Source organism: Melospiza melodia, chromosome 26, assembly GCF_035770615.1.
Source record: "Melospiza melodia melodia isolate bMelMel2 chromosome 26, bMelMel2.pri, whole genome shotgun sequence".
Taxonomy (NCBI): domain Eukaryota; kingdom Metazoa; phylum Chordata; class Aves; order Passeriformes; family Passerellidae; genus Melospiza; species Melospiza melodia.
Genome location: NC_086219.1, coordinates 3,667,176 through 3,690,567, shown reverse-complemented (window position 1 = coordinate 3,690,567; position 23,392 = coordinate 3,667,176). Strand labels below are relative to the sequence as shown.

Sequence of the window (23,392 nt, the reverse complement as noted above, 5' to 3'; positions counted from 1 at the left end):
GCCGTAGTCCGGGCGTGCGCAGTGCCGGGCGCGGGGCGCGCTGGGAGCGGCGGAGGGGCGGGGGCGGTGCCGGGAGCGGTGAACGGAGCGGGAAGCGGAGGAGAGCGGAGAGCGGATCGGTGAGTGCGCTCCGGGAGTGGCTCTTATCGGGGTGATTGTGGGCCCGGGCGGGAGAGGCCGGCCCTGGGCTCACCGCGGGGCCTGGCTGGTGGCGGTGGCAGGACGGGCAGGGCGCCGAAGCGTCTACGGCGAGCTGGACCCTCAACCCCGACCGGACCCTCCGCCCGCGCTAACGGCGGTACCCGAGCCGGACTCGGAGTGGAGCTCTCTCAGCGCTGTCTGCGCTCGGGACGGTCTTGTGTTCCCCCGGTACCACTGGGCGGCTCCTTCTGAGCGCCAGCCCAGGGCCAAGGGCGCGGGGCTGGGCGCGGTAGCTGCGGGGCCCTGGGACCGGCCTGAGCGGGGCCGCGCTGCCAGCGCCGCCGCCTTACGCAACGGGCGCTCTCGGGAGATCCCGGTCGGGACGCGCTCCCCGAGCGCACCCGCCGCCTCCTTGCCTGATCTCCGCCTCCCTCTCCCGCCCCGGGAATCGCTCGGGGGTCGGCCCGGCGGCTCCGCGCAGGGCGTGATCCAGGTGCTCTCCCGCAGGCACGGTATGGCGACAGGCACCGGCGGGACGGCAGCGGGAGCCTCAGCCACGGCGGCGGCGGCGGCGACGGGAGAACCGGCACACGCGGTGTCGCTGCTGCGGGGTCTGAGCGCGCTGCGGGCCGAGCGGAGCCTGCTGGACGTGACGGTGGTGGCCGGCGGGCGAGAGTTCGGGGCTCACCGCGCCGTTCTGGCCGCAGCCTCGGGATATTTCCGCGCCATGTTCGGCGGGGCCCTGCGCGAGTCGCGGGCCGAGCGTGTGCGGCTGCACGGCGTCGAGCCCGAGTGCCTGGGGCGGCTGCTCGACTTCGCCTACACCGGCCGCGTGGGGCGGCTGGGCCCCGACATCGCCGAGCGCCTGCTGCGCGCCGCCGACCTGCTGCAGTTCCCCGCCGTCAAGGAGGCGTGCGGTGCCTGGCTGGCGCGGCAGCTGGAGCCCGCCAACGCCCTGGACATGCAGGACTTCGCGGAGGCCTTCGCCTGTCCGGAGCTGGCGGCTGCCGCCCACCGCTTCGTGCTGCGGCACGTGGGCGAGCTGGGCGCCCAGCTGGAGCGGCTGCCGCTGCCGCGCCTCCTCTCCTACCTGCGGGACGATGGGCTCTGCATCCCCAAGGAGGAGGCCGCCTTTCAGCTGGCGCTGCGCTGGGTGCGCGCCGACCCCGCCACCCGCGCCCCGCTGCTGCCGCAGCTCCTGGCCCACGTCCGCCTGCCCTTCGTGCGCCGCTTCTACCTGCTGGCCCACGTGGAGAGCGAGCCGCTGGTGGCCCGCTGCCCTCCGTGCCTGCGCCTCCTGCGTGAGGCCCGCGACTTCCAGGCTGCCCGCCTCGACCGCCACGACCGCGGGCCCTGTGCCCGCATGCGGCCCCGGCCCTCCACTGGCCTCGCCGAGATCCTGGTCCTCGTCGGTGGCTGCGACCGTGACTGCGATGAGCTTGTCACCGTCGATTGCTACAACCCACGCACTGGCCACTGGCGCTACCTGGCCGAGTTCCCCGAGCACCTGGGAGGGGGCTACAGCGTCGCTGCGCTGGGCAACGACATCTATGTCACTGGTAAGGCATGCAGGGAATGAGGGTAAGCACCAGCGTGAGGGTTCTGTTGGAAATGTGTAGGTTGTAGCAGCGACACTTGGCTTTTCCTGGGTGGCAGGGAGTTCGGGACTTGGCTTGGGTGCCTGCAGCCTGCCAGCAGGCATGGAGACTCCTGGAGTCGGTGCTGGATTTAGCAGCTGGTCTCAGTCCAGGAGCTATTTTGTCATGACTAATGCTGTTGAGCATGCTGGCAGAAGTCACAGATCTTGTAGTTAGAACTTTTTAACCGTCACTGAGGACAGGGGTGATGTAAGAAGGTTTTGAGTTTCTCTCTTTGAAGAAGGTGTTCAGGCTCAGAGCCCCCTGAATCACATGCTTGAGGCAGAGGCATGTCAGAAAGCCCCAGGTTCCTTCGCCAGCCCCCATGAGTCACGGTACCTTCCCCTGCACAAAGCCTGCCTCCTTGCTGGGGCTACAATTACTTCTGTCAAGGTGACACCAATATGTACATTTGGCTGTTGAGGTGCATGCAGATACCTCCTTTGAACTACATCTCTGTGACAGCTGTAACAAACTGAGGGCCAGCACACAGCCAGTGCTGTGGAACAGCGTGCCCTCGGTGTGCAGCACACACTGGCAGAGCTTTAAAGAGCAAGTCTTAATGCAGGTGAACAGAAAACTGTGTGTTCTCTAGTCATAAGCAGAAAACAAGGACCTGCTTTGAGGACAGGCTTGTAAAAATGACAGGCTACCACATGGATGCAGCATGTTTTTACAGAAACTCTTACATCCCGTGGGAGCTTCCTGGAGTGATCCCAGGCAGGTCAGTCCTGCTGGGAGCTGTGTGCAGGCTGCTGCCGGGGATTTTGGGTTGGTCTGGTGTGTGTCAGTGTGACAAAGGCAAGGCTGGGAGGTTCCCAAGCTGCCTTGGCAGCTTTTGGGCAGTGACAGAGCAGGGGCTGTAAAATGGGAGAGAAGTGGGTGTTAGAGGACAATGGTAGTGAAACATGGAAGACTCATTTTGAGTCACAGCTGGATAAGGCCTAGGAACGACACGGGAGAAATCCTCCCTGGCTTGCTGGGAAAGAAGCAGTGCAAAACTTCCTTTAAAATCCTTGTGGCACACGTGCCAAGCCAAACCCTCCGCTCCGTCCCCTTTCCCTTTGTGGAGCCAGGCTCCTGACACGTGTCACCCTGTGCCACAGGGGGCTCAGACGGCTCCAGGCTGTACGACTGTGTCTGGAGGTACAATTCCAGCGTCAACGAGTGGACAGAGGTGTCGCCCATGCTGAAAGCCAGGGAATACCACAGCTCCACGGTCCTGGACGGGCTGCTCTACGTGGTTGCCTCTGACAGCACGGAGCGCTATGACCACACGCTGGACAGCTGGGAGGCCCTGCAGCCCATGCTCTATCCCATGGACAACTGCTCCACCACCTCCTGCCGAGGGAAGCTCTTCGCCATCGGCTCCCTGGCTGGCAAAGAGTCCATGGTCATGCAGTGCTATGACCCTGACAGTGATCTCTGGTCCCTTGTCAACTGTGGCCACCTGCCCCCCTGGTCCTTTGCCCCAAAGACCGTCACACTTAATGGCCTCATGTACTTCATACGGTGAGTAGTGTGAGCAATCACTTCCCTCCCTCCCCATTTCCCCATCAGGAGAGCCCACAGCTTCCCTGGGAAGGTGGATTTTGCAGGTTGGGACAGCACAGCAGTGCTTCCCCTGATGGTGCAGGGAGGGCTGTAACACCTCTTTCCTTGTGCTGGTGGGTCTCAAAGAGCTGCCCATAGACTTGTGTGAAAATGTCTGAGTGTAACCCAGGGCTGGGGAACAGACACGTGTAAATCCATCTGAAGTCAGCAGGGCTGCTTGGAAATTGGCTTCTCGGTTTCTTCAGCTCCTGGTTCAGCCCCCCTCGTTGCTATAAATAAGCACATAAGCTCCAAGAAAACGTTAAACTCTAGTGCAGGAGAGGACGTCTTCCGTCTCAGCAGAGATAAGAGGGCTGAAGATGAAGTGATTGGTCACTATTTTTAAGCACCTTTCCAAATTGGGACTTAATTACCCATCTGAAGCTGTCCTGGTGGCGCAAATACTTCAGTTATCCGCTTAATTAAAAATAAACGGGAAGGCATGCTAGGGCTGGAGCATTTCATCTCCCTGTGTTGACTCTGAGCAAACAGAGACTTCTGTGATGGCCCCCAGGCACTTCTCTTTTTTTAATCTCCTCTTGGCTTTGCATAAAGTAACAGCTTTGGCCCAAGACTTTTTATTTGATCCTTTTGGGTCCAGCCAAATGTCTTGCTGGCGGCTGTTCTGGTCAGCTGGTTTCAGTCTGTCCTGCCAGGGTGTTGCAGCTGCTCAGCTCTTTGTCACAACCTGATTCTATAGAATTTCTGTTTTCTTGCCCATTTTAAAATACTGATGATTGGCACTTCAGAATTTTCAGATCACTTTGCATCTGCAAAAGTCAGTGAGGAAATGATCAGGGTTAGGTGTTCTTCCCTCATTTCATGTGCTGTGTGAGCGTGGGCTGCTGCTCTGTGTGGAGCTGTGGGATAATCTTTGGAGGACAGAGGAGTGGGTTGCAAGTAAAAGTAGCAAATTGGTTTAATAGCTCAGGCTAAAGGCTCTGAGTGCTGGGACTAGTTTTATACCTGTAAATAAAGCACAGGAGTGAGGTTCAGGTGCTCTCTGCAGTTGCCCCAGAGCTGACCCAGAGTGGGGAGAGGAGCCCCTGGTCTGGCTGCTGACCCTGCCCAGAGCTGCCTTGCAGCATCTTGATCCCATCTGTACCAGGACTGTCTTGGAAGGACTGACAGCTCCTCTCCAGCTGCCCTGACCTTGTCCTGCACGCATTCTTGTGTCAGCAGCGCATGTCTCTGAGTCACAAACGTCCCTCACCTGTCACTGTCACCCTCCTGTCTGCGAGCAGGGTGGGTAAGAGAAGGCCTGGGGGATTATGTTGCCTCCCCAGCTCTTCTCTCCCCCTGCCCATCTAAATTTGGCTTTGATGAAGAACCCAAGCAGCGTTTCTAGAATGCAGAAGAGTAATTTTGTGTTCTCTTCCCCAGAGATGACTCGGCTGAAGTGGATGTTTACAATCCATCAAAGAACGAATGGGATAAAATCCCTGCCATGCTCCAGGTAGGACATTTTCCCACTTCCAGGATGTCTTAATTTATAAATTAGTTTCATTTACCTTTGGAAAACTAAGAGCTTTTTAGAATCAGAAACCTTTGTGTGGAGCTGGTTTAAGTGTGTTGGAGTCACTGGGAAGAGAGTCCTGGATGTGATGGCATGTCTGGGTGTGCAGCCCAGTGGGCAGCACTGGTGCAGAGCCCAACCATGAAGCTCCCTCTAAGAAACAGCTCTCAGATCCCACTACCCCCTTGCTGGATCAGGCAAACATCCCTGGTCACGGTGTGTATTTATTTATTGTTGCATTGCAGGTTCACGTTGGGGGCAGCGTGGCTGTGCTCGGTGGGAAGCTCTATGTCTCGGGAGGCTACGACAACACCTTTGAACTCTCGGATGTGCTGGAAGCCTACGACCCTGAGACACGAACGTGGAGTGTCGTGGGCCAGCTCCCTGAGCCCATCTTCTGGCACGGCAGTGTCAGCATCTTCCGGCAGTTCATGCCAGAAACCACACAGGAGGACGACAGCATCACGCTGGACAACACCATCAGCTTGAGCAGGCAGAACCAAAACCTTCACAACCAGAACCTCAATGAGCTGCCTTAGCGCGGGAAGCGGCTTGACAGAATCCCTCATGCGGCACCTGGGCTGCTTTGGGAGAAGGCTGAGGCAAACCAGTGCTTGGAAACAAACCCATGCTGTTCACAGAGGGAGCAAGAACTCTGGCTGTTGGATGTGATGCTGTGGGCCTGCAGGCAGCGAGGCCTCCACTGCTTCCCTCAGCCCTTCAGGGTGGGAGACGGCGCCGCGCTGCCCGCAGGGACCCGAGAGCTGATCCTGGGGAAAGCACTCGTGGTGAGCCACGCCACAGCACCGCTGCTTACAGACACCTTTCACTGGGAGCTCCTTCACCCTGTAACGCTTCATTTGGCACCAAACTCCTTCCTTCCGTTCCTGTCTTGGGAGGGGTCTCTCTGGTAGGGCAGTGGTCTGGACACCCCCCCTGTATTCTGTGCCTCGGAGGGAGATAGGCTTCCCGTGCACGTGTTGGATTGAAAGGTAGTTATTTTAGGGTTTTTTTCTTCTTTTTGTTTTGGTTTTGCAGTTTTATTTTGGCCTGTGTAAGATTTGCCTTTATACTTGCCCAAGTGCCCTGGCCAGTGGGCTCTGTTTATCTACCTTTGCTGAAGAGCAGCTGTGTGCAGTTTACTTGTGGAATGTTTCTGGAAGAAAGCAAATGGCTGAACCTGAAGCATGGCTCCCTGAGAGCAAGTGCTGCACCTTCTGGAGAACCCTGAAGTGTGGCAGAAACTAAGGTGTGGCTGGATGCATTTGCTTTTTTGGTCTTTAAATTTTACCTAATAGAGGAAAAATCTGCATTTAACCTGAATTCAGAGATGGAAACCCCGTGTACTCGATCTCTCTCCTCCAGGCTTACCCCTGGATCGAGGAGCATCCGAGCCCCATTTCCACAGCATCAGCATCTTCACAGCTTTACAGAAACGTGTTTTGCCTCAATGCTGTCTGATGCTGCTGCCCCCCTCAGCCACGGGGAGCCCGGGCTGTTCTCCAGCCTGGATCACTGACAGTGCCTTGGTGTGCCAGCAGGGCCCGGCTGCCCCGTGGTGTCACACCCCTGGACAGAGCAGGGGGCACAGGGGCCCGCAGTTCGGGGCAGCTGCTGCTTTTTTTGGGAGCAATGGCCAATTCCTGACGGCGCCGCGGCTCCAGGCGTTTCTGCTGAGCTATAAATAACGCGGCCGTGCTCGCTGCTGGACCCCCAGTCCCACCCGCTGAGCAGCTACAGATCTGTATTTATTTTTTGTAGAATTCATTGTGTTGAATCCTCAAGTACAGTTGAACTCCATCCTTTGAAACAAAGGCATTTTACATTAGCAGATAATGTATTTTTATTCTCATAGTTTGTTTTTAAATTTACTTGCAGCAGTCAAGTTAAATAAAACTTGTTACACAATTCCGTTCTCTGTGAGGGGAAGGGAGCTGGAATGAGATTTTACTGGGAGTTTCTCATTCCAGATATGCTTAAATCAGAGCCTGTCTGTCTCCTTGGTGAGTAGAGGGAGAAAGGGGAGAGAGCACAGCTGCAGTTCTGGGGTGTGGGGGTACACACAGAGATCTCTGCCCACCCTGGCACCACTCAGGCCATGGTTCTCACTCTCCCAGCAACCCTGGATTGGGTTATTTGGGACAGATTATGTCCCCAGACCTGAGCACAGGAACGCAGGCACTTTGTGCTGCTGGAGTGTGTTCTGTTCTGAGCAGACAAGCCTCATGCCCTGCCTTTGATGTGGTAAGGAAAGAGCAACTGACAAAGGCTTAACAAAACAAAGGCGAAATAAGGCACCAGTTAAACAGAGGAGTTAAGGAATGGGCAGAGCCGCTCTCTGTGGGGGAAGGTGAGCTTTAATCACAGGCAGGGTGAGAGGGCTGGAGGAAAGGGGAGGGCAGCACCAGCTCCTCAGGCATCAGAAAGTGAGTCACAGTATGACACAGGGAGGTCAGTCCCATCCCACTGCACATCACACATGGACACTGACTGGAGCGACTGTTCTGAGACATTTCTTCATTTGACAATCACAACGTCATGGTGACTTTCTTTCCCTGCAGCCTGGGATGGGAGATTTGCAGAAAAGGAGGGGAGGAGGCTAAAAGAACAAGTGTGGCAGAAAGTGGCTCAGCTCAATGCTTTACTGTGTTTCAGTGGAAGGGGATGGGTGGCCACACTACGTCTCACAGTCTTCAGGAATCGTTGTGGTTATAATCAGTGATTGCTCAATCACGTCCGCAGGGGAGAAGTTCTCATTTGAGCAGAGTTTCTGTGCAGGGACCTCCTCAGGCAGTGACCCACGGGTCAGTGATTCCACAATCACCTCGGCTGAGCCCACCTCCAGCTCTGGTGGTGGCTGCAGCACCACCATCACATCCTTCTCATCCTCGATGATCAGGTTCCGCAGCTTCCGCTGCCGAGGGTTATAGTTCTCCACTCGGTCGTGGATCTCCATGTGGCGCCTCAAGTGAGCCTGCAAAGGAAGGGGAATGTGGAGAGACCCAGTGAGGGCTGGCTCCCCAATGCAGCAGGGTTCCCTGGAGCTGGGGAAGGCCTCACCTGCCGTGTGAATTTGTATCCACACTCAATGCACTCAAACTTCCTCACTCCCTTGTGCCGGCGAACATGGACACGCAGCTGTTCTACCGCTGGGAAGGGAAACGAGAGCCTGTTGGCAGCAGCTCCATGTCATGGCAGCTCACAGCAATGCCAACCCACGCAGGGCAAGGAGGCAGCTCCTGCAGAGCCCCCACGTTACCTTTGAATGTCTTGCCACAGATGTGGCAGAAGTGGGGCCGCCCCTCCTGGTGCCGGCTGGCCACATGCCTCAGCAGCGGCCCCTTCTCCGTGAAACGCTGCTCACAGAACTCACAGCTGAACGGCCGCTCCCCCGTGTGCGTCCGGTTGTGCTTGTCCAGACTCGCTGCCATTAACGGGGGGAGACAGGGAGAGTGGCTGCTCAGGAGCACAGCCCATGCACCCCCATCCCAGGGGCTGCCAGGCTGGCCGGGAAGGCAAGAGCAGCACAAACAGCCTGCTCCTGCTAAGGGTCATGAGCAACACCAGCTTGTTCCCATTCTATGCCATGAGAGCAGAGTAGGTGACAGGAACATGCTTTTCTTAGTATCAGCCTGCACTCACAGGAGCTTGGCTTTGCCCCTGGGGAAGCTGCTGTCTGGGGTTCCTGGATGCTGGAGCCCTAACCCAGCCAGGGGTACCTTGTGTCCGGAAGGTCTTGCCGCAGAGGTGGCACTGGAAGGGCTTCTCGCCGGTGTGCGTGCGCAGGTGCATGTTGAGGTTGGCTTTCTGTGTGAAGGCGTGGTGGCAGAACTCACACACGTAGGGCCTCTCATTCCTGTGGGCAGAGAAATGTCACTGTCACCTCTGCCAGCTTCAGCCCCTGTGGGTCTCAGCCCAGCACCTCTGTGAAGAGGGTGACTTTCAGCCCACCCCCAGGCCTGGGGACTGCAGCCAGGAGAGCTAAGGTGACATAAGAGAGGACACGGGTGACATTGTACCTGTGCTTGGCCTTGATGTGCATCTGGAGGCCGTTGCGGCTCGAGGCCCTGTGCCCACACTCCTCACACACAAACAGCTTCTCCCCACGGTGCTTGAAGGCCTCGTGCAGGCGCAGCTCTGTCCGGGACAGAAAGCACTTGGAGCAGGTTGAGCACTGCAAGGCCACAGGAGAGGAGGGTGTTAGGGTTGGGGTACACCCACCCCAGACCCACTCACACCCAGCCTTTCCCCAGCTGCTCCAGGGACCTCCCTGTGGAAGCCAAGGCAGCACCCCCAGCTCACAGACACCCAGTAAGATGGGACAGCCCAACAGAGATGAAGTACTGGTCAGTGCTTGGATCTGTGGGCTGCTCCTGCACCCAACAGAGCCCATTTCCAGTAGCTCTGTGCCCCACCCCTCACTGACAGAGCCAATGCTGTGCCATTCCTTAGACCAGGTCCACACTCGGGATCCCACCCTCCCCAAAACGCCCGGTCCCTACCGCATGGGGCTTGGGGGCACCGTGCAGCTTTATCATGTGGCTCTGCAGGTCCTTCTTCTGCATGAACTGCTGTGAGCACGAGGAGCACTGCGAGACAGGAGAATGGGGTCAGCTTTCCAACTGCCAGGGAGCAGAACACAGATTCCTGGTACAGCCATGGGAAGCCTTTGGCTGTGGTGCTTCCCTGGATCACGTTTTGGTTCAGACAGGGAACAACCCTAAGTGAGCTGTCATGGACCAGAGAAGGGAACTGGTGCACTCAGCTTTTGATGGGCTGGGCTGCCCTAGAAGGGAAAGGCCTGTCCTTGCTCCGTGCCAGTGTTTATAGGGATGCTGGATTCATGCCCTGCTGACCTTGTACGGCATCTCCCCAGTGTGTGACACCATGTGCAGCCGCAGCTCCATCCGCCGCTTGAACACCTCTGGGCAGGCCGAGCACGTGAACACCTGTGAGAGATGGGGTGGTGTTGGCTTCCACAGGAGCAGAGCCTCACCTGGAGCCCACAGCTCAGCCTCCTGCCCAGCACATGGCACTGGCACCCAGCTACAGCATTGAACCCACACCCACAGGAGCCAAATCTTTTACAGTACAGAGTCCTGGTGTGCTGAAACATAAGTGAGGGCTGTGCTGTGTATCAGGTGTGAGTCCCAGCCACAGGGGCCCTGGCTGTGAGGGTCCCAGCCATGGAACACGTGCCACACGGTGCTGGCAGGGTTCTGTTTGGAACTGGGACTGGCAAAAGGTTTCAACTCCCCTGCTGCACACTCCAGCCCAGCAGGGCAGCTCCTGGGCATACCTGTTCCGATCGGTTCATGCAGTTCCTGGCTTCGTGTTCCAGGAGATTCTCTTTTCTAAAGTAACATTTGCCACACTTGGAACACTCAAATGGCTTCTCTCCAGTGTGTTTCCTTGGGGTATGCAAATACAGAATCCCATCACTGCCTGTCAACAGCATCTGCACAAACAGGCCCAGGAGGTCACAGGAAAGGGTGAGGTGGGTAATGCCCCCCACCCCAGCAGTGCTACTATTCACAGCTGCCCAAAAGCTGCTCTTATGACACTTTTTAGTCCCCTCAACAGCACAGCTGTCAGTGCCCACTGTGCTCCACAGAACGCCATTTCTGCAGGGCCAAGATTCTTCCCCAACACAAGTGAAGCAAAGATTGAGCTCTCACTGCAGGGCCATGCCCTGCACTCAGTGATCCACCCTGGAGCTCCTAACAGAGCCCAGCCGTGTGTCTCCAGCACTCCCCACCAGCCCAGGGCACTCTCAAAGCCCAGGAGAATTTGCCATTGCCCACCTGCAGCTGGAGCAGCCCCCAAGGAGCCCCTCACATGGCCTTCCTGAGCCACAGCTCAGGACAGTCACTGCAGCTCTGGGATGCTTTTCATTGACATATAACCCTCCCCCAGGCCAGAGCAACCCCAGGGGCAGAACAGACCCTCCTTGGCCACCCCGGGAAGGGGCAGAGCCGTGGGGACGGCACGTCCCCCCGCGCGCAAGGGGAAGGAGAAGCCGGAGCGTTTACCTGTTGTGCACTTTAAGGTAATATTTGCTGAGGAACGTTTTATGACATGTGGGGCACTCGACCGGCACCGCTGTACCTTTTCTGCTCCCCGGCGCCTTTCCCGGAGCGGGGGGGCTCTTTTTGCTCCGCAGCACCTTCTCCTCGGGAGGGGGCTCGGCGTCGCCGTCCCCCCGCCCGCCGCCACCCACCGCCGCCTCCTCCGGGGCTGAGGGGGTGCCCTGCGAGGGAACAGCGGCGTCACCGCGCCGCCCCCGCCGGGCCCCGGCCCCGCCGTCCCCCTCCCGCTCCCCTCACGCACCGCCTGCCCGCCGGGCTGCGGGGCCGCCGCGGGCTCCGGGCGGGCGGTGGCGGCGGCGGCGCGGCGGGGCCGCGGGCGGAAGGCGCGGCACAGCGCCACGGCGTCGGGCACGCCGAGCTGCTCGGCGGCCGCCAGCAGGCGGGCGCGGTTGTGCGCCGTGAGCGCCAGGCGCCCCGTGTAGAAGAAGTCGAGCAGCAGCTGGAAGGTGTCGGCGAGGCCGTCGGGCAGCGCCACGGGCCCGCCGGGGCCGCGCGCGCGGAAGAAGCGGGAGCAGCTGGCGAGCACCGGCCAGTGCGCGCGGAACTCGCGGCCGCCCACGCCGAGCGTCGCGTCGCAGAACTGCCCGGCTGCGCGCTGCCGGTTCAGCTCCCGCAGCACCCGCACGCTGTGCGCCGCCGCCGCCGCCATGGCCGCGCACCGGAGCCCGCCGGCATCCGCCACCGCCGGACGTGGCGTCAGCGGGCGCCGGCAGTGACGCCGTGAGGGCCGGGGCGGGCCGGGGCCAAGCGTCGGTCTCCGCGGCGGAGTAGGCGCGATGCGGGATGAGTCCCGCGGCTCAGGCGGCGGCCAGGCGGCGCGTGTACTCCTGGATGACCATCTGGAAGTGTTCGGCCGTGTTTTGGTGCGGCCGCAGCAGGATGACGAAGGCCCGCGGCACGAAGTACCCGCCCAGCAGCGCTGCGAGCGTGCCCAGCGTGCTGAGCACCCGCGCCACCGTCTCGGTCTGGCCGCGCAGCGCGCCCTGCGAGCAGAGCACGGCGGCCGAGCAGCCCAGGTGTAGCAGCAGGCTCACGGTGAGGCTCTTGGCCTCGTTGTAGGCGGCGGGAAGGTCGGTGCCCGCGTAGGTGAGCACGAAGCAGGCGGCGCTGAGCAGCAGCGTGTAGGCGGTGGTGGCGTCGGCCGCGGCGCTCTGGGCGCACTCCAGCACCACCCACTCGTCCCGCACGCCGTACTCCCGGCGCGGCACCGAGGGGCTGGCGGCCTCGATGGCCACGCACAGCGCCACTTGTGCCGCCGTGCTGGCGGCCACGAACAGCACCGGCCCCTGGCGCCGCATCCAGGCCTCGTAGAGCGCGGGGTAGCGCGCGTTCAGCTTGAAGATGCAGAGGATCTGGAAGGAGCGGGTCGCCACGCACGAGAGGAACACGGTGAAGCTGATGGCGAAGAGCGGCACCCGCAGCAGGCACGCCGCCTGCGAGGGCTCCCCGAAGTAGCAGAAGAGGCTGCTGCAGGTGCAGGCCAGGGAGCCCAGCATGAGGAAACACGCGTTCCCGCCCGCGGACTTGACCACAGGTGTGGAGGCATTGAGGGCGAACAGGACAGTCAGCGCTGCTATGAGCAGCATGAGAAGAACAGCCAGGGCCAGCAGCGCCCAGGAGAGGGGCTCGGACCAGGACAGGAACTCGGTGGTGCGGTTGAAGCAGACCTCACTCCCTGCTGGGGCCCACTCATCCAAGCCACAGGCCTGGCAGTCAAAGGGGTCTGTGGAGGACATGGACCCCTCACACACCTCGGACCCGGTAAGAGCTCTGCCACGGTGCAGGCCTGGCCCGCAGCTCCCTGGGCTCTGCTCAGCCATCACGCCTGCTCCTTCCTGTGGGTGCTCCCAGGCCTGGGGTAGCAGAGGGGGCTCTTCCCCAAAGACCCCCCAGCTAAAATTGGCCCCATGGACTCTCCCAAAATCCATGGCCTGGGCTGAGACAGGGGCTTGGCTGTGTGAGGCTCAGAGCCATGGGGGCTGTGGGTGGGAAGGGGCCCATGCATCAACAGTAACCTGGGAAGGATCTGCAGCAGCTGCTGTTGAATGGGACAGTACCATGTAGGGGGGCTTTCTGATCCCACTGTCCCCAGAGCTGCCCCTGCCTACTCCAAGGCCAAGGGTGTTGAGGCACTAGCTGCCAGGAAGGGGTTTGTTGTTGGGGTTTGTTGCTGTGTCTGGTGATTCTGAGGCAGGAGACATTTCCATATGCCAGGTGCTGGTGATCATGTAGTGCGGAAGCCCCGTGTGCCATCTGGGGCACAAAGGAAAGCACTAGGTTGAATTTCCCTGGCAGAGGATGCGGTGCAGGGAACAGCTACCGGGCCGGACATCCCCTTTCCCTGGCCACAGGCAAAGGGGCTCTGTTTGCCCAGGTGGGCTCACCTGTGGGCAGTACTCCCCGGAAAGCACAGGGCATGGGCTTTGCATACCCACTGGTAGGCAAACAGGAGCCAGACCCACTGCCTTCAGGTCAGCTCAGAGGTTTTACTTACCACAGTAAAACTGTGAGAGGCTGGGAATGGTGAGACAGGAACAGGAGGTAGGATGTGGGCAGGGAAGGAATGGGCAGGAGCAGACAGTGTGGTGTACTGACCCGATGTGTTCAGGAAGGTTCCTGGTGGACAGGCCATGCAGCTGAAGCAGCATTTGTGGCGGCTCTGCTGCAGCCTCATCTCTCCTGGCTTACAGGCCTCGGAGCACACCGAGCTGGGAGCCTGCCAGGAGCACAGACAGTCAAGCTGACAAATAGCAGCACTCTGGCACCCCCCAATACTGCCTTGGCCTTCAGTTTTGTCCTATGAGGAAACACCCCTGAACTGGTGGCATTGGGAAGCAGTGAGCTCAGAAGTGAGCAATAAATAAGACCTGGGTGCAGAACAGTACCTTGCCGTCTTCTGTGTTCCACAGGATTTTGCCTGGATCGATGCTCAGCCTGTCAGGGTTCACACGGAATGTTCCTATCACATCAGAAGCCCACTTTGGGCCCAGCCACTTCCACATGACAATGTCAAAGCCTTTATGAATGTCCCCATGGTCATCGAAAGAGATTCGGCTCTTGTTCAGGGTGAAGTTTACTTGCCTAATCTTTTGTAGGAGCTGTAAAACAGAAGAGTAAGAGAGAAGTCCTTCCAATGGCACGACTCCTGCCATTGGATGGAGATGTGCTGGAGGATGCTTCCTCTATCCTGCAGGTACTTTCAAGCCCCCCAACATCTGCAGGAAATCCCATCCAGTGAAGGGGTGGTAGTAGAGGAACAAGTGACCTAGGATGGAGTCTAAGTCTAGATCTTGGCTGCTCTGTCTGTGAAGGGCAGCTGAAGTCCACAAGGGTCTTCAGCTGGGATTTGAGCCTTTGGGAAAGACCAGAAACCTTTGTGCACAATGGAAAAATCCTTCCCTGTGGGAAAGGATCCTCATGGATCTTCTTCCACGAGGTTGCTCTTACCTGCCAGGGATAGACAATGCCTTTGCTGCAGGCCCCCGAGGCACAGCCCAGCAGGTCGTGGAGGCCATGGGCCACGGCATACACAGCTGAGTACACGCTGAAGGAGCCTTGAGCATCGTACAAGTCAGGGGCGGTGGCGAGCGCGCGGCAGCCGGCGCAGCGCTGCGTGCAGTCCGGCTGTGTGCTCCCCGCAGAGTCCCCGCCCGCCTCTGCACTGCTGCCACGCTCAGCCACAGCGCCTTCCTCCCACAGCTTCCAGGCCTCAAAGCGCTCCAGCATCGTGGGCTCTGGCTTCTCTACTGCCATCCCAATCACCGAACCAACGGTCTGGATGCCAGGTACCTGCCAGATAGCTCGAGCCAACGACCAGTCTTCAGAGGCCACCCACACCATGTCTGTGATGTTCTTCTGGACCACCACCTCAAAGAACGGCACAACGCTTCCTCTGGTGGAGAACACGATAGTGACATTGACCTTGACATCTGTGAGGATTCGGACCAGGTTGTGAAGCTCCGGGTTGCTGGCATCTGAATTGGCCGGGAGGGTGCCTCGGTAGGCCACGCACACGTTGCTTGCAGTCAGCAGCTCCTGCAGGCCATCCAGGCCAACCCTGCCATAGGTGTCATCGCTGCCCAGCAGCACCACCCAGGTCCAGCCAAAGCGCTGCAGCAGCGAGAAGATGGCCTTCACCTGCTGCCTGTCACTGGGGATGGTGCGCAGGAAAGAGGGGTACAGCCGCTTCAGGCTCAGCAACTCCGTGGAGGCTTCGTAGCTGATCTGCAACGAGAGCCAGGGGAAAGGGGGATGCACTGTCCCAGGCAGCTGCTATCCTGAGAGCTAATGGCACAGGCAGCTTATCCTGGGAAGACTTGGAGCTGGGCAGGCAGTGGACCCAGTGCCAAGCGTGCTGAAGCAGGAGAAAGCTGTGATGGATGGCAAGCCAGCCCACTGAAAGCTCTGCCTAGGAAAGATCCCGTGACAGCACACACAGAGGGGCTGCATTTCCAGCTCTACCAGGCTCCTCAGGTCTGAGCCCACCCTCTCTGAAACCATCACTCCTTGGGATCCCTGGTTTTCATCAGCCATAGAAGGTGCACTTACCTCTGGTACAAGAAAGAGACTGAGAACAGCGGCTGTGGTGAGGGACAGCTGGGTGCTGTCAGGGCCAATGACGGCCACAGCCTGGGGTTCATAGTGTTGGAAACTGGGGAGCACCTGGACATCCTGCCTGCCTTTGCGAGCCAGGGCGCACAGCGTGGCGTGGAAGTTGGTAGAATCAGAGCAGGTGTCGTAGATTTCATAGCCCAGAGTGACATTAGGGAGCAGCGTGGTGGAGTTGTTGATCTCCTCCACAGCGAAGCGCAGGGCCTGGGCCAGGCAGTAGCCGTGGTTCTTGAAGGTGGCGCTACGGAATCGAGAGTGGTTGTTAGGGAGGACAGAGCGCGCTGGGGGCGCGGGCAGCGTGGGCACTCACTCGTCGCAGCCGCGCACGAGCAGTCCGGTGTCGTCGCGGCGCGCCGCGGCGTGCAGCGGGAACAGCCCGGCCAGGCGGTGATCGCCGCGGAGGCTGAACGAGGAGGCGGCGGCAGCAGCCGCGCAGAGGCACAGGCGGAGCAGCGCGGGCGGCGGCATGGCGGGGTGGTCCCGCACTGTGCGGGCGGCTCTTAACGGGGCGGCGGCGGCGGGCGGGGCCTCACACCGGGCGAGGCGGGGCCGGCCGAGGGGCGGCCCCGGGAGGCGGAGGAGGCTCGGCGGTCATGCCCGCGCGGCGCAGCCGCCCCCGCCGGGCTTCGGCCCGTGCCCTGGCCCGCGCGAGCCGGGCGGAGGCGGCCTGGCGGGAGTTCGCCGCCTCCTTCACTCGCATCGGGATGGTGCCGCCGGCCGAGCCGGGGCTGGTGGCCGTGGAGGCGGCGGAGGGCACGGCCGTGCTGCTGCTGGAGCCGCGGCAGGTGAGCAGCGCCCACCGCGCGCTGAGCGCGCCGCGCCCCGCACCGCCTGACCGCCCGCTCTGTCCTGCAGGCGCTGACCTTCACCGGCAAGTGCCGCCTGCGCTGCCTCTATGGGGCCGTTCGCCTGCTGGGCTTCGCCGTGGCCTCTCACCACCCGGGACTGCCGGTCTTCTCCCCGGCCACGCACTGCGCGCTCAGCCTGGAGGCGCTGCCCGGCGCCCGCCCGCCCGCCGCCGCCCTCCGCCAGCTGCGCGCCGCCGCCCGCGCCGCCATGCGCTCGCACCGCGTCCGCCGCCGTGAGTGCGGGACGGGAGCGGGCGCGGGGCGCGGGCGGGCGCCATTTCACGGGCGGTGCGGGGAGCGGCCATTTTGTGCGCGGGGCGCTGCGCAGCGGGTGGGTGCCATTTCGCGGGCGGGCGCGGGGCTGAGAGTGATGATGGCGGCACTCGGCTCTTTCAGCGGCGCGGGTGAAGGTGATGGCTCGGTTCTCTCCCGACTGCGCCGTGGTGCTGCTGGAGCACCTGGACACGCCGGTGACGCGGTTCCTGCTGAGCCACCCGCCGCTGTCGCGGTTTTTCGAGCCCCAGGTGAGGCGGCGCGGTCGGTGCGTGCTGCGCCCTGTGCCGTCCCCGCACCGCCCATGCAGAGCCAGCGGCGGCCGCCCCTGTCGGCGCTAGGCCGTGGCCTCACACAGCCCGTGCTGAGCGCTCACCCTCTCGCCTAGAAAAAGGAGGAGTCAACCTTCACTCCAGAGCACGCGGTCCTGGCGTCCGTGGGCATCGTGAAGTGCAGCCCCGACTGCGGGCTGCAGGTGTCGGAGACCATGTGCCTGGCGCTGGAGGAGCTGATCCAGGCCTGCTGTGGTGAGTGCAGGCATTTGGCCATGTTGCGGCTTTGGTAGCCGGAAAAGAAGAAAATTCATGAGGCTTTTCATGAGTTAAAGTTGAGAGAGTGCCCTGACCGAAATATGTGTGCCAAAATGATGAAGTTAGGGAGGAGTATTCAACCGACCACTTGTATCTGTGAAGAGCACGGAGGAGGGATTGAATCAATCATGCTGATAGAGGGTCGAATTTTTCTTTATGAAGAACGTGCATCTAGAGCTTAGGCATTGCCTAGGGTGGGTCAGTGACACCAGCATCAGTCCAGTTCACACTCTGCTTTTCTTTCTAGAGGAAGATGAAGGTGTCCCTGTGGTGCTGGTGTGTGGCCCAAAAAACACTGGGAAATCAACATTCAACAGATACCTAATTAACCTGTTACTGAACCGGTGAGTCTTTCCATATTGTGCAAGCCTTTATGTGCTATATGAGATTTAGAAGAAGGAAAAAAATAAAAACAAATGTTTGACAGGTCTCTCAGAAAAGCCATCAGAACTCAGAGGTGCATAGTTTTTAAACACAAACAGTAATTCAGAAAAACAGGTATTCTTGTCTTGAGTGATTTCAGAAAAGTTGCCTCCTGAACATTTCTGTTGAAATACTGTTAAATTGGAGTGTGTGAGCACATTGGGCACCAAGCAGTTTGGGTTCAGTAGGAGAGTTACAATGCTTAGAAATGCACCATGAATGTGGTTGAGGGAAGGAGAGATTTTATTAATGAATTTTACCTTTGCAACCTGGAACAAAATCTGATTGGTCTTCCGATGTGTTCAGGCCATGTAGTTCTTTTGGGGGATGCTAGCACCCAGTCTCTCTCCCTGCAGCCTTCCTGTGGTGGAGTACATGGAGTGTGACATTGGCCAGACAGAATTCACTCCGCCCGGGTGCGTGTCCCTGAGCAGCGTCACGGAGCCAGTTCTGGGTATGTGTTCTGCTCCTTCTGTGGTTACAGAAACCTGTTCCGTTTCTAAAATGAACAGGGTGTTCTGGGCAGAGGCTCTGCTTCAGAGGAAGCTGCTGCCACAGCTGTCGGAGTTTCCTGGGGAGAATAAACCAAGGGCTGTTCAAGATTTCTTGTAGGGACATTTAAGCTCCCTGGGTAAGGTGGAGCTGTTCTTCTGCTTTAAAGAAACATGATGTCCTAGAGGTGATAGTACATGCTAAGGTGTATCAAAGGGGATGTTCTGCCTTTCAGATCTGAAAGGTCTCCTTGGGAAACTCTGTGTCTGTAGATAAAACTTGAGAAATCCAAAGTGGATCTGCACAGATTGGGGCTGCTGTGATGAGTGTAAAAAACAGAATCGAAGAAACTGCTGGAGTTTGTAGTCATGCAGATTTGTATTACTGTCTAAAAGGATGTTGTCAGGCTGGTTTACTGTTTAACCAGTTTGTCATACACTGTTCTTTAAAGATTTGCAAGTGTGTAAGCAGTGATTTCAAACAAAAAGCCACACCCAGTATTAACCCGAAACAAACAAAACTTCTCAGCCTGCAAGTGACCAACCAGTTTCCCCTACTTGCTGGCTGTGCAAGGACAACTGGCATGTGGGAGGAGTGTGGATTATTTCAGGAGAGGAGGCATGTGGGTGCTCAAGGACAGGAATGTTTTGGTTTGTCCTGGGGAAGGCACTGGATGTTTGGTGCTCTCTTTGCCAGGTCCCCCCTTCACTCACCAGCAGATGCCCAGTAAGATGGTGTATTATGGGCAGACCAGCTGTGAGCAGGACACAGAGAGGTACCTTGATGTTGTGAAATACGTATTCAGCTACTACAAGAAGGAAGTGCCTCTAATCATCAACACCATGGGCTGGGTGAAAGGTAAACGGGGTCAATCTGCTCTGGAGAGCTGTGGGAGGGAGGTAACGGTGGCACAGCACCACGTGGAACAACAATTCACAGCATGTCCACCCTGAGCTAACACTGCTGTGCCACCTGTTGCAGTAGTAGCAGCAGTTGTGTGTTTGCTGTGCTCCTGAAGGTGAAGGGCTGCTGCTCCTCATTGATCTCATCCGGCTGTTGTCACCCAGCCACATTGTTCAGATGGACATGTGTGACTCGAAGGTCATGCCCCCGCTGACGTCTGAGCACATCCACTTCAGCGCCGGGCTGCACACCAAGGGCAAGCAGCAGTCCAAGTGCAAGCAGCTGGGAGTGGGCAGCATGGAGAGCTGGAAGTGCCCTGAAGGGGAGGACGTGTCAGCTCCACAGCACAAGCTGCTCTATGTCCACCCAGAGTTCCCTCGGGCAGGGGTGGCAGGTGAAGTGTAAGTAGGATGTTGAGTGCTCTGTGAGGTCTGAACAGAAGAACCACACATTGTCCTTGACACGGGGCTGTTCTTGCAGGCGAGTGCACAGCAGCATCCTGCGTGACATGTCCATCCTGGGATACCTGGGGCACCTGCAGAGCCCGGACATTGGGGCAGTGCTCCCTCTGCACAGCCTGGTGCCATATCAGGTAAAGGAGCTTTTTGCTATGAGGAATGTGCACAGAGCCCAGCTTGAAGTGATGGGCAATTCTGTTCCTACTGCATATGTTTCTCAGGAGAGGGACAAACGCTCTGTATTCAGGGTGCCTGAAAGCCAGGCTTCTGTCAAGCTGCTGGCATGGCACGTGTGTGCTCTGTGTCCTGCATGTGCCCCTGCCATAGTGCCAGTGTGTAGGTGTGGTGTGGGAGTGTGCAGCATCTTATCTCTGAACTCCAACTCAATCCATGTGGAGATGATGAGCACTTTTCTCTCTTCTCTTTCCCCCTCAGGTACCTTTCAACGCTGTTGCACTCAGGGTTATTCACACGGATGTTGCTCCCAGCAACATCATGTACGCGGTGAACGCCAGCTGGGTCGGGCTCTGCTGCATTCCCGAGGAGGTGCGGTGCCAGAGCGAGGGGCCGGTGCTGCTGACACAGACACCAATCTGTGACTGCCTGGGCTTTGGTGAGCACGCCTGGAGCTCTGCTCTCACCTGCTGTGTTTAGGCAGGCAGCTTGCATAGTGATGGAGTTACCTACTCTTTTAAAAGCAGCTGAGAAATGGGATGAGTGGGGTGTATTTGCTGCTGTCAGAGACTGTATTGCAGTCCTTGGACTTTGGTTAACAGGTGGGAAGAGCTGTGGGGAATGTCCTTGAACGGTGCCACTCGGAGCTTCTCTCAGAACTCCACAGTGACTCACTTTCCAGTTCACGTTCTCGGAAGCACGTTCCATGTAGCTTTTGCAGAATTCCAATAGTTGTGTCAGTTTCCTTGTGACTTAAATTAGTGTTCCAGTTTGGACTTCGGTGCTCAAGGATGTGATAGTGAGCAGGGATACCTAGTGACTGAGCTTTGCATGTGGGTTTTTGTTTTTTTTTTTTTTTTTAGGAATTGTCCGAGGAGTCGATATGGAAAAGAAGCTTTACCACATCCTGACACCAGTGCCTCCAGCGAATCTGAGACTAGTGAATTGTCTGCTCCTAGGGAACATCGCCATCCCTAACTGTGTGCTTGTGGGCCAGGTAGGTAGGAGCTCACAGGAGGGGTGGGAGTTGGCTGAGCTGCAGCTGGCTGGCAGGTTTTCCATTTTCTTATTCCTGAGGCTGATGCGTGCTGGGAGATGCCTGGGCATCAGCAGATGGTTATCTCTCTGTGAAATTGTCCTTAAGCACAGAAACCTTGGGAGAACAAAATGTTGTGCTCATGTTTCAGATGCCAAAGTGGGGTTTGGTGATTGCTGAGTCCTTCCCACTCAGCCCTGTCAGCCTGGGGAGGGATGTGCCTTCCCCAGGTGCAAGTTCTTAAAGTTATTTCTGGTTTATTTTTTCCATTTTGCAGCAAGGAATTGAGGGAGAGATCCCCTACGTCACATCTGATTACAACTACAGTATCATGGGCTCAGGGAAACTGAGGAAGAGGAAGCAGCATTTGAAGAGAAGATTTGAGTGTGATTACCCTTGAATCCTCAGGGTGCTCAGCCAGGGTTTGTTCATGTGGGATCTCAGGTGGTTGCAGGAGCCCTGGGTGCTGCAGAGGCCCTGGGCAGGTACATGCTACAGCGGGGCCAGTTTTGATAATGTTTTGTATGTTCAGTTTGTATTTTTGGTGTTTTGTAATAAATATCTATGGTAAACACTGGCCTGGTTTGGATCTTTTCCTTGCCTGAGGCTGACACAGCCAGGAGCAGCTGCCAGTGATCCACAGTGCCCTGAGCAGAACTTCACTGTCCCCTGGGTTTGGGGAAGGGCCCATGCTGGGGTTCTGGCACTGTGGGTGACCCATGGCTCTGGGTGTCCTGCTGGAACATGGGAGGATCTTTATTTATTTTTCTTCCCAGCCCTTTGTCAATTAGCAATTTGCTGCCAAGGGAAGCTGGAGGTGGTGGGAGTCACACAGGGCTGAGTGAGTGCCTCAAGTCAAGTTGAGGACATTTTTGGAAAAAAACTATTCTTTATGGGTAATACCAGCATGCTGGGCTCTCCCCAGATCTGTGACTGCAAAAGTAACCTGGCTTCTAACAGCAGCTTCTGCAGAATGAGGCACGGCTCTGCCTCAGCCCAGCCCTGGAGTCTGCAGCCCCCTGAGCCCAGAGCCTGTTCACGTCCCCTGGGCCAGGTCTGTGGAGGAAGGAGGGAAGCAAGGAAAGGGGGAGTGTGGTGCACTTGGGGCCAGAGCTTTTTGGCTGGTGGCTGCTGTGGGTGTGAGTAATCTGCAAAACTGCTTTTATCTGGTTTGGGAAGAGATTTCCTAGAACTCCAGGAGCGAGCAGCTGTAAACAAACAAACAAACTGGGATGAGAGGTGAGGAGGAGACAGAGCTGGAGAAGAGCTGCAAGGGCCTGTGCAGTGTTGCAGCCTTGTAAAGAGTTAAACTTAATCCAAGCCTAATTATCCCCATATGGCTGGGTCTGGCAGCAAAGGGAGAAGTTGGCCAGCACTGTGGCCTCAACAGTGGCTAAAATAAATAAAGGGGCCGTGGTGCAGCAGGGGGAACATCCCAGGCTGGGTGAGATGGGAGTTCAAGTCACGAGGGAGTGGGTGGAAAAAGCTTCAGGAAGAGTGAGGCGGGCAAAGGGTGTGGGAGAAATGCCCAACTCTAAAAGCACCGTGGCCAAGCATCCCCCTTGATGTCACCTGCAGCCAGCATCCACCTCACCTGCCTGAGGGCAATGGATCCCAGGGTGGCTCCATCCCTTGGAGCCAGGGGATAAGTGAGTAACCTGTGTGCTGAGCTGCAAGCTTGGTTTGGGGCATTTCAGGGGGGGAGATGGTACAAGGTGCCAGTGCCTGCTGGGGCACGGAGGTGGATGCTGCATCCTCAGGAAAGGGGAACCTCACTGACTGCTCATGCTCCCCGAGGGGAGGGAGGGAGAACAGGGAGGCTGAGGTTTTGGAGCATAAACCCTGGTGAAGCATTCCACCTACAAGAACACTGTTCTGTGATCAGTGGGAAATCTGTGACAGCACTTAAAATATTAAGGATGCACTAAATCAAGCAGGATTAATTTTGCAATACTTTGGCATCTGTTATCTTTGTAGCAGCGATTTATGATGGAATTTCTGGCAAAGGGTGCCTAGAAGCAACAAAACTCTGAGAAGCACCTGGTGCCTCTGGGAGGAGATGCTGTGATGAATTTGGAGGCTGGGATGGTCTTGGCCTTGCAGTTTTGCATGGGGCAGCATGAAGGTGCTATCTTTTGTTATCTTTGTGGGGTTTAAGCCCTATCTGGTGCTTTCTTGAATTAGCAGGAGGAAAATCCCCCTGAATATCAGTTTTCCCTCTGCAGGCTGGGGGCCCCCGTGTGCCCACGGCTGCAGGGATACAACCGGAGCTCGGGGTGGCGCATTCCTGCCCCCTCAAAAGCCGGCCGGACGGCAGAGCCGCCAAACAGCCCCCTTCTTAATGCTGATTCTTTCCATCACAAGCACGTCTTGTCTCTGTGGCCGAATGTCTTCCATAGACGGTGGAAAGTGAAATTTGTGCAATGTCTGTAGGAGGCTGAAGAAAGGCCCTTTGTGCGCCCCCCGCGCGGGCGCTGGGCAGCCTCCAGCAGCACCCTCGGCCGCCCCGCGGCTCCCGCCGGCGGCGTCAATGCACCGCTTGTCCAGAGACCGGGACCCACTCTTAAAGCCAGAGCCGGTCTCCCTCCGTTAGTCCCACCGGTGGCCC

At 58.0% G+C, this 23,392-nt stretch overlaps 4 protein-coding genes across 4 annotated transcripts; 2 read left to right on the top strand and 2 right to left on the bottom strand.

Moving 5' to 3' along the window:
- Window positions 1-62: 62 nt before the first annotated feature.
- Window positions 63-6,795, top strand: KLHL21 (kelch like family member 21). Its single transcript, XM_063176887.1, has 5 exons — window positions 63-119; window positions 649-1,700; window positions 2,885-3,290; window positions 4,755-4,827; window positions 5,133-6,795. The coding sequence occupies exons 2-5, from the start codon at window positions 656-658 to the stop codon at window positions 5,424-5,426; spliced, it is 1,818 nt and encodes a 605-aa protein (XP_063032957.1). The 5' UTR covers window positions 63-119; window positions 649-655; the 3' UTR covers window positions 5,427-6,795.
- Window positions 6,796-7,226: 431 nt separating this feature from the next.
- Window positions 7,227-11,625, bottom strand: ZBTB48 (zinc finger and BTB domain containing 48). The gene is given in 10 exon segments (XM_063176703.1): window positions 7,227-7,861; window positions 7,948-8,036; window positions 8,147-8,311; window positions 8,607-8,743; window positions 8,907-9,061; window positions 9,390-9,476; window positions 9,744-9,836; window positions 10,187-10,298; window positions 10,920-11,125; window positions 11,128-11,625. Coding segments are annotated over 10 exon segments (1,839 nt in total). The 3' UTR covers window positions 7,227-7,564.
- A 93-nt stretch (window positions 11,626-11,718) lies between these two features.
- Window positions 11,719-16,055, bottom strand: TAS1R1 (taste 1 receptor member 1). The gene is made up of 6 exons (XM_063176888.1): window positions 15,898-16,055; window positions 15,525-15,828; window positions 14,424-15,200; window positions 13,862-14,074; window positions 13,572-13,692; window positions 11,719-12,699 (listed from the first exon to the last, which is right to left on the bottom strand). The coding sequence occupies exons 1-6, from the start codon at window positions 16,053-16,055 to the stop codon at window positions 11,774-11,776; spliced, it is 2,499 nt and encodes an 832-aa protein (XP_063032958.1). The 3' UTR covers window positions 11,719-11,773.
- Window positions 16,056-16,180: 125 nt separating this feature from the next.
- Window positions 16,181-21,358, top strand: NOL9 (nucleolar protein 9). Its single transcript, XM_063176885.1, has 12 exons — window positions 16,181-16,372; window positions 16,443-16,668; window positions 16,832-16,959; window positions 17,097-17,235; window positions 17,546-17,642; window positions 18,078-18,175; window positions 18,910-19,071; window positions 19,232-19,517; window positions 19,597-19,708; window positions 20,010-20,187; window positions 20,612-20,745; window positions 21,062-21,358. The coding sequence occupies exons 1-12, from the start codon at window positions 16,181-16,183 to the stop codon at window positions 21,182-21,184; spliced, it is 1,875 nt and encodes a 624-aa protein (XP_063032955.1). The 3' UTR covers window positions 21,185-21,358.
- The last annotated feature ends 2,034 nt before the right edge of the window (window positions 21,359-23,392 follow it).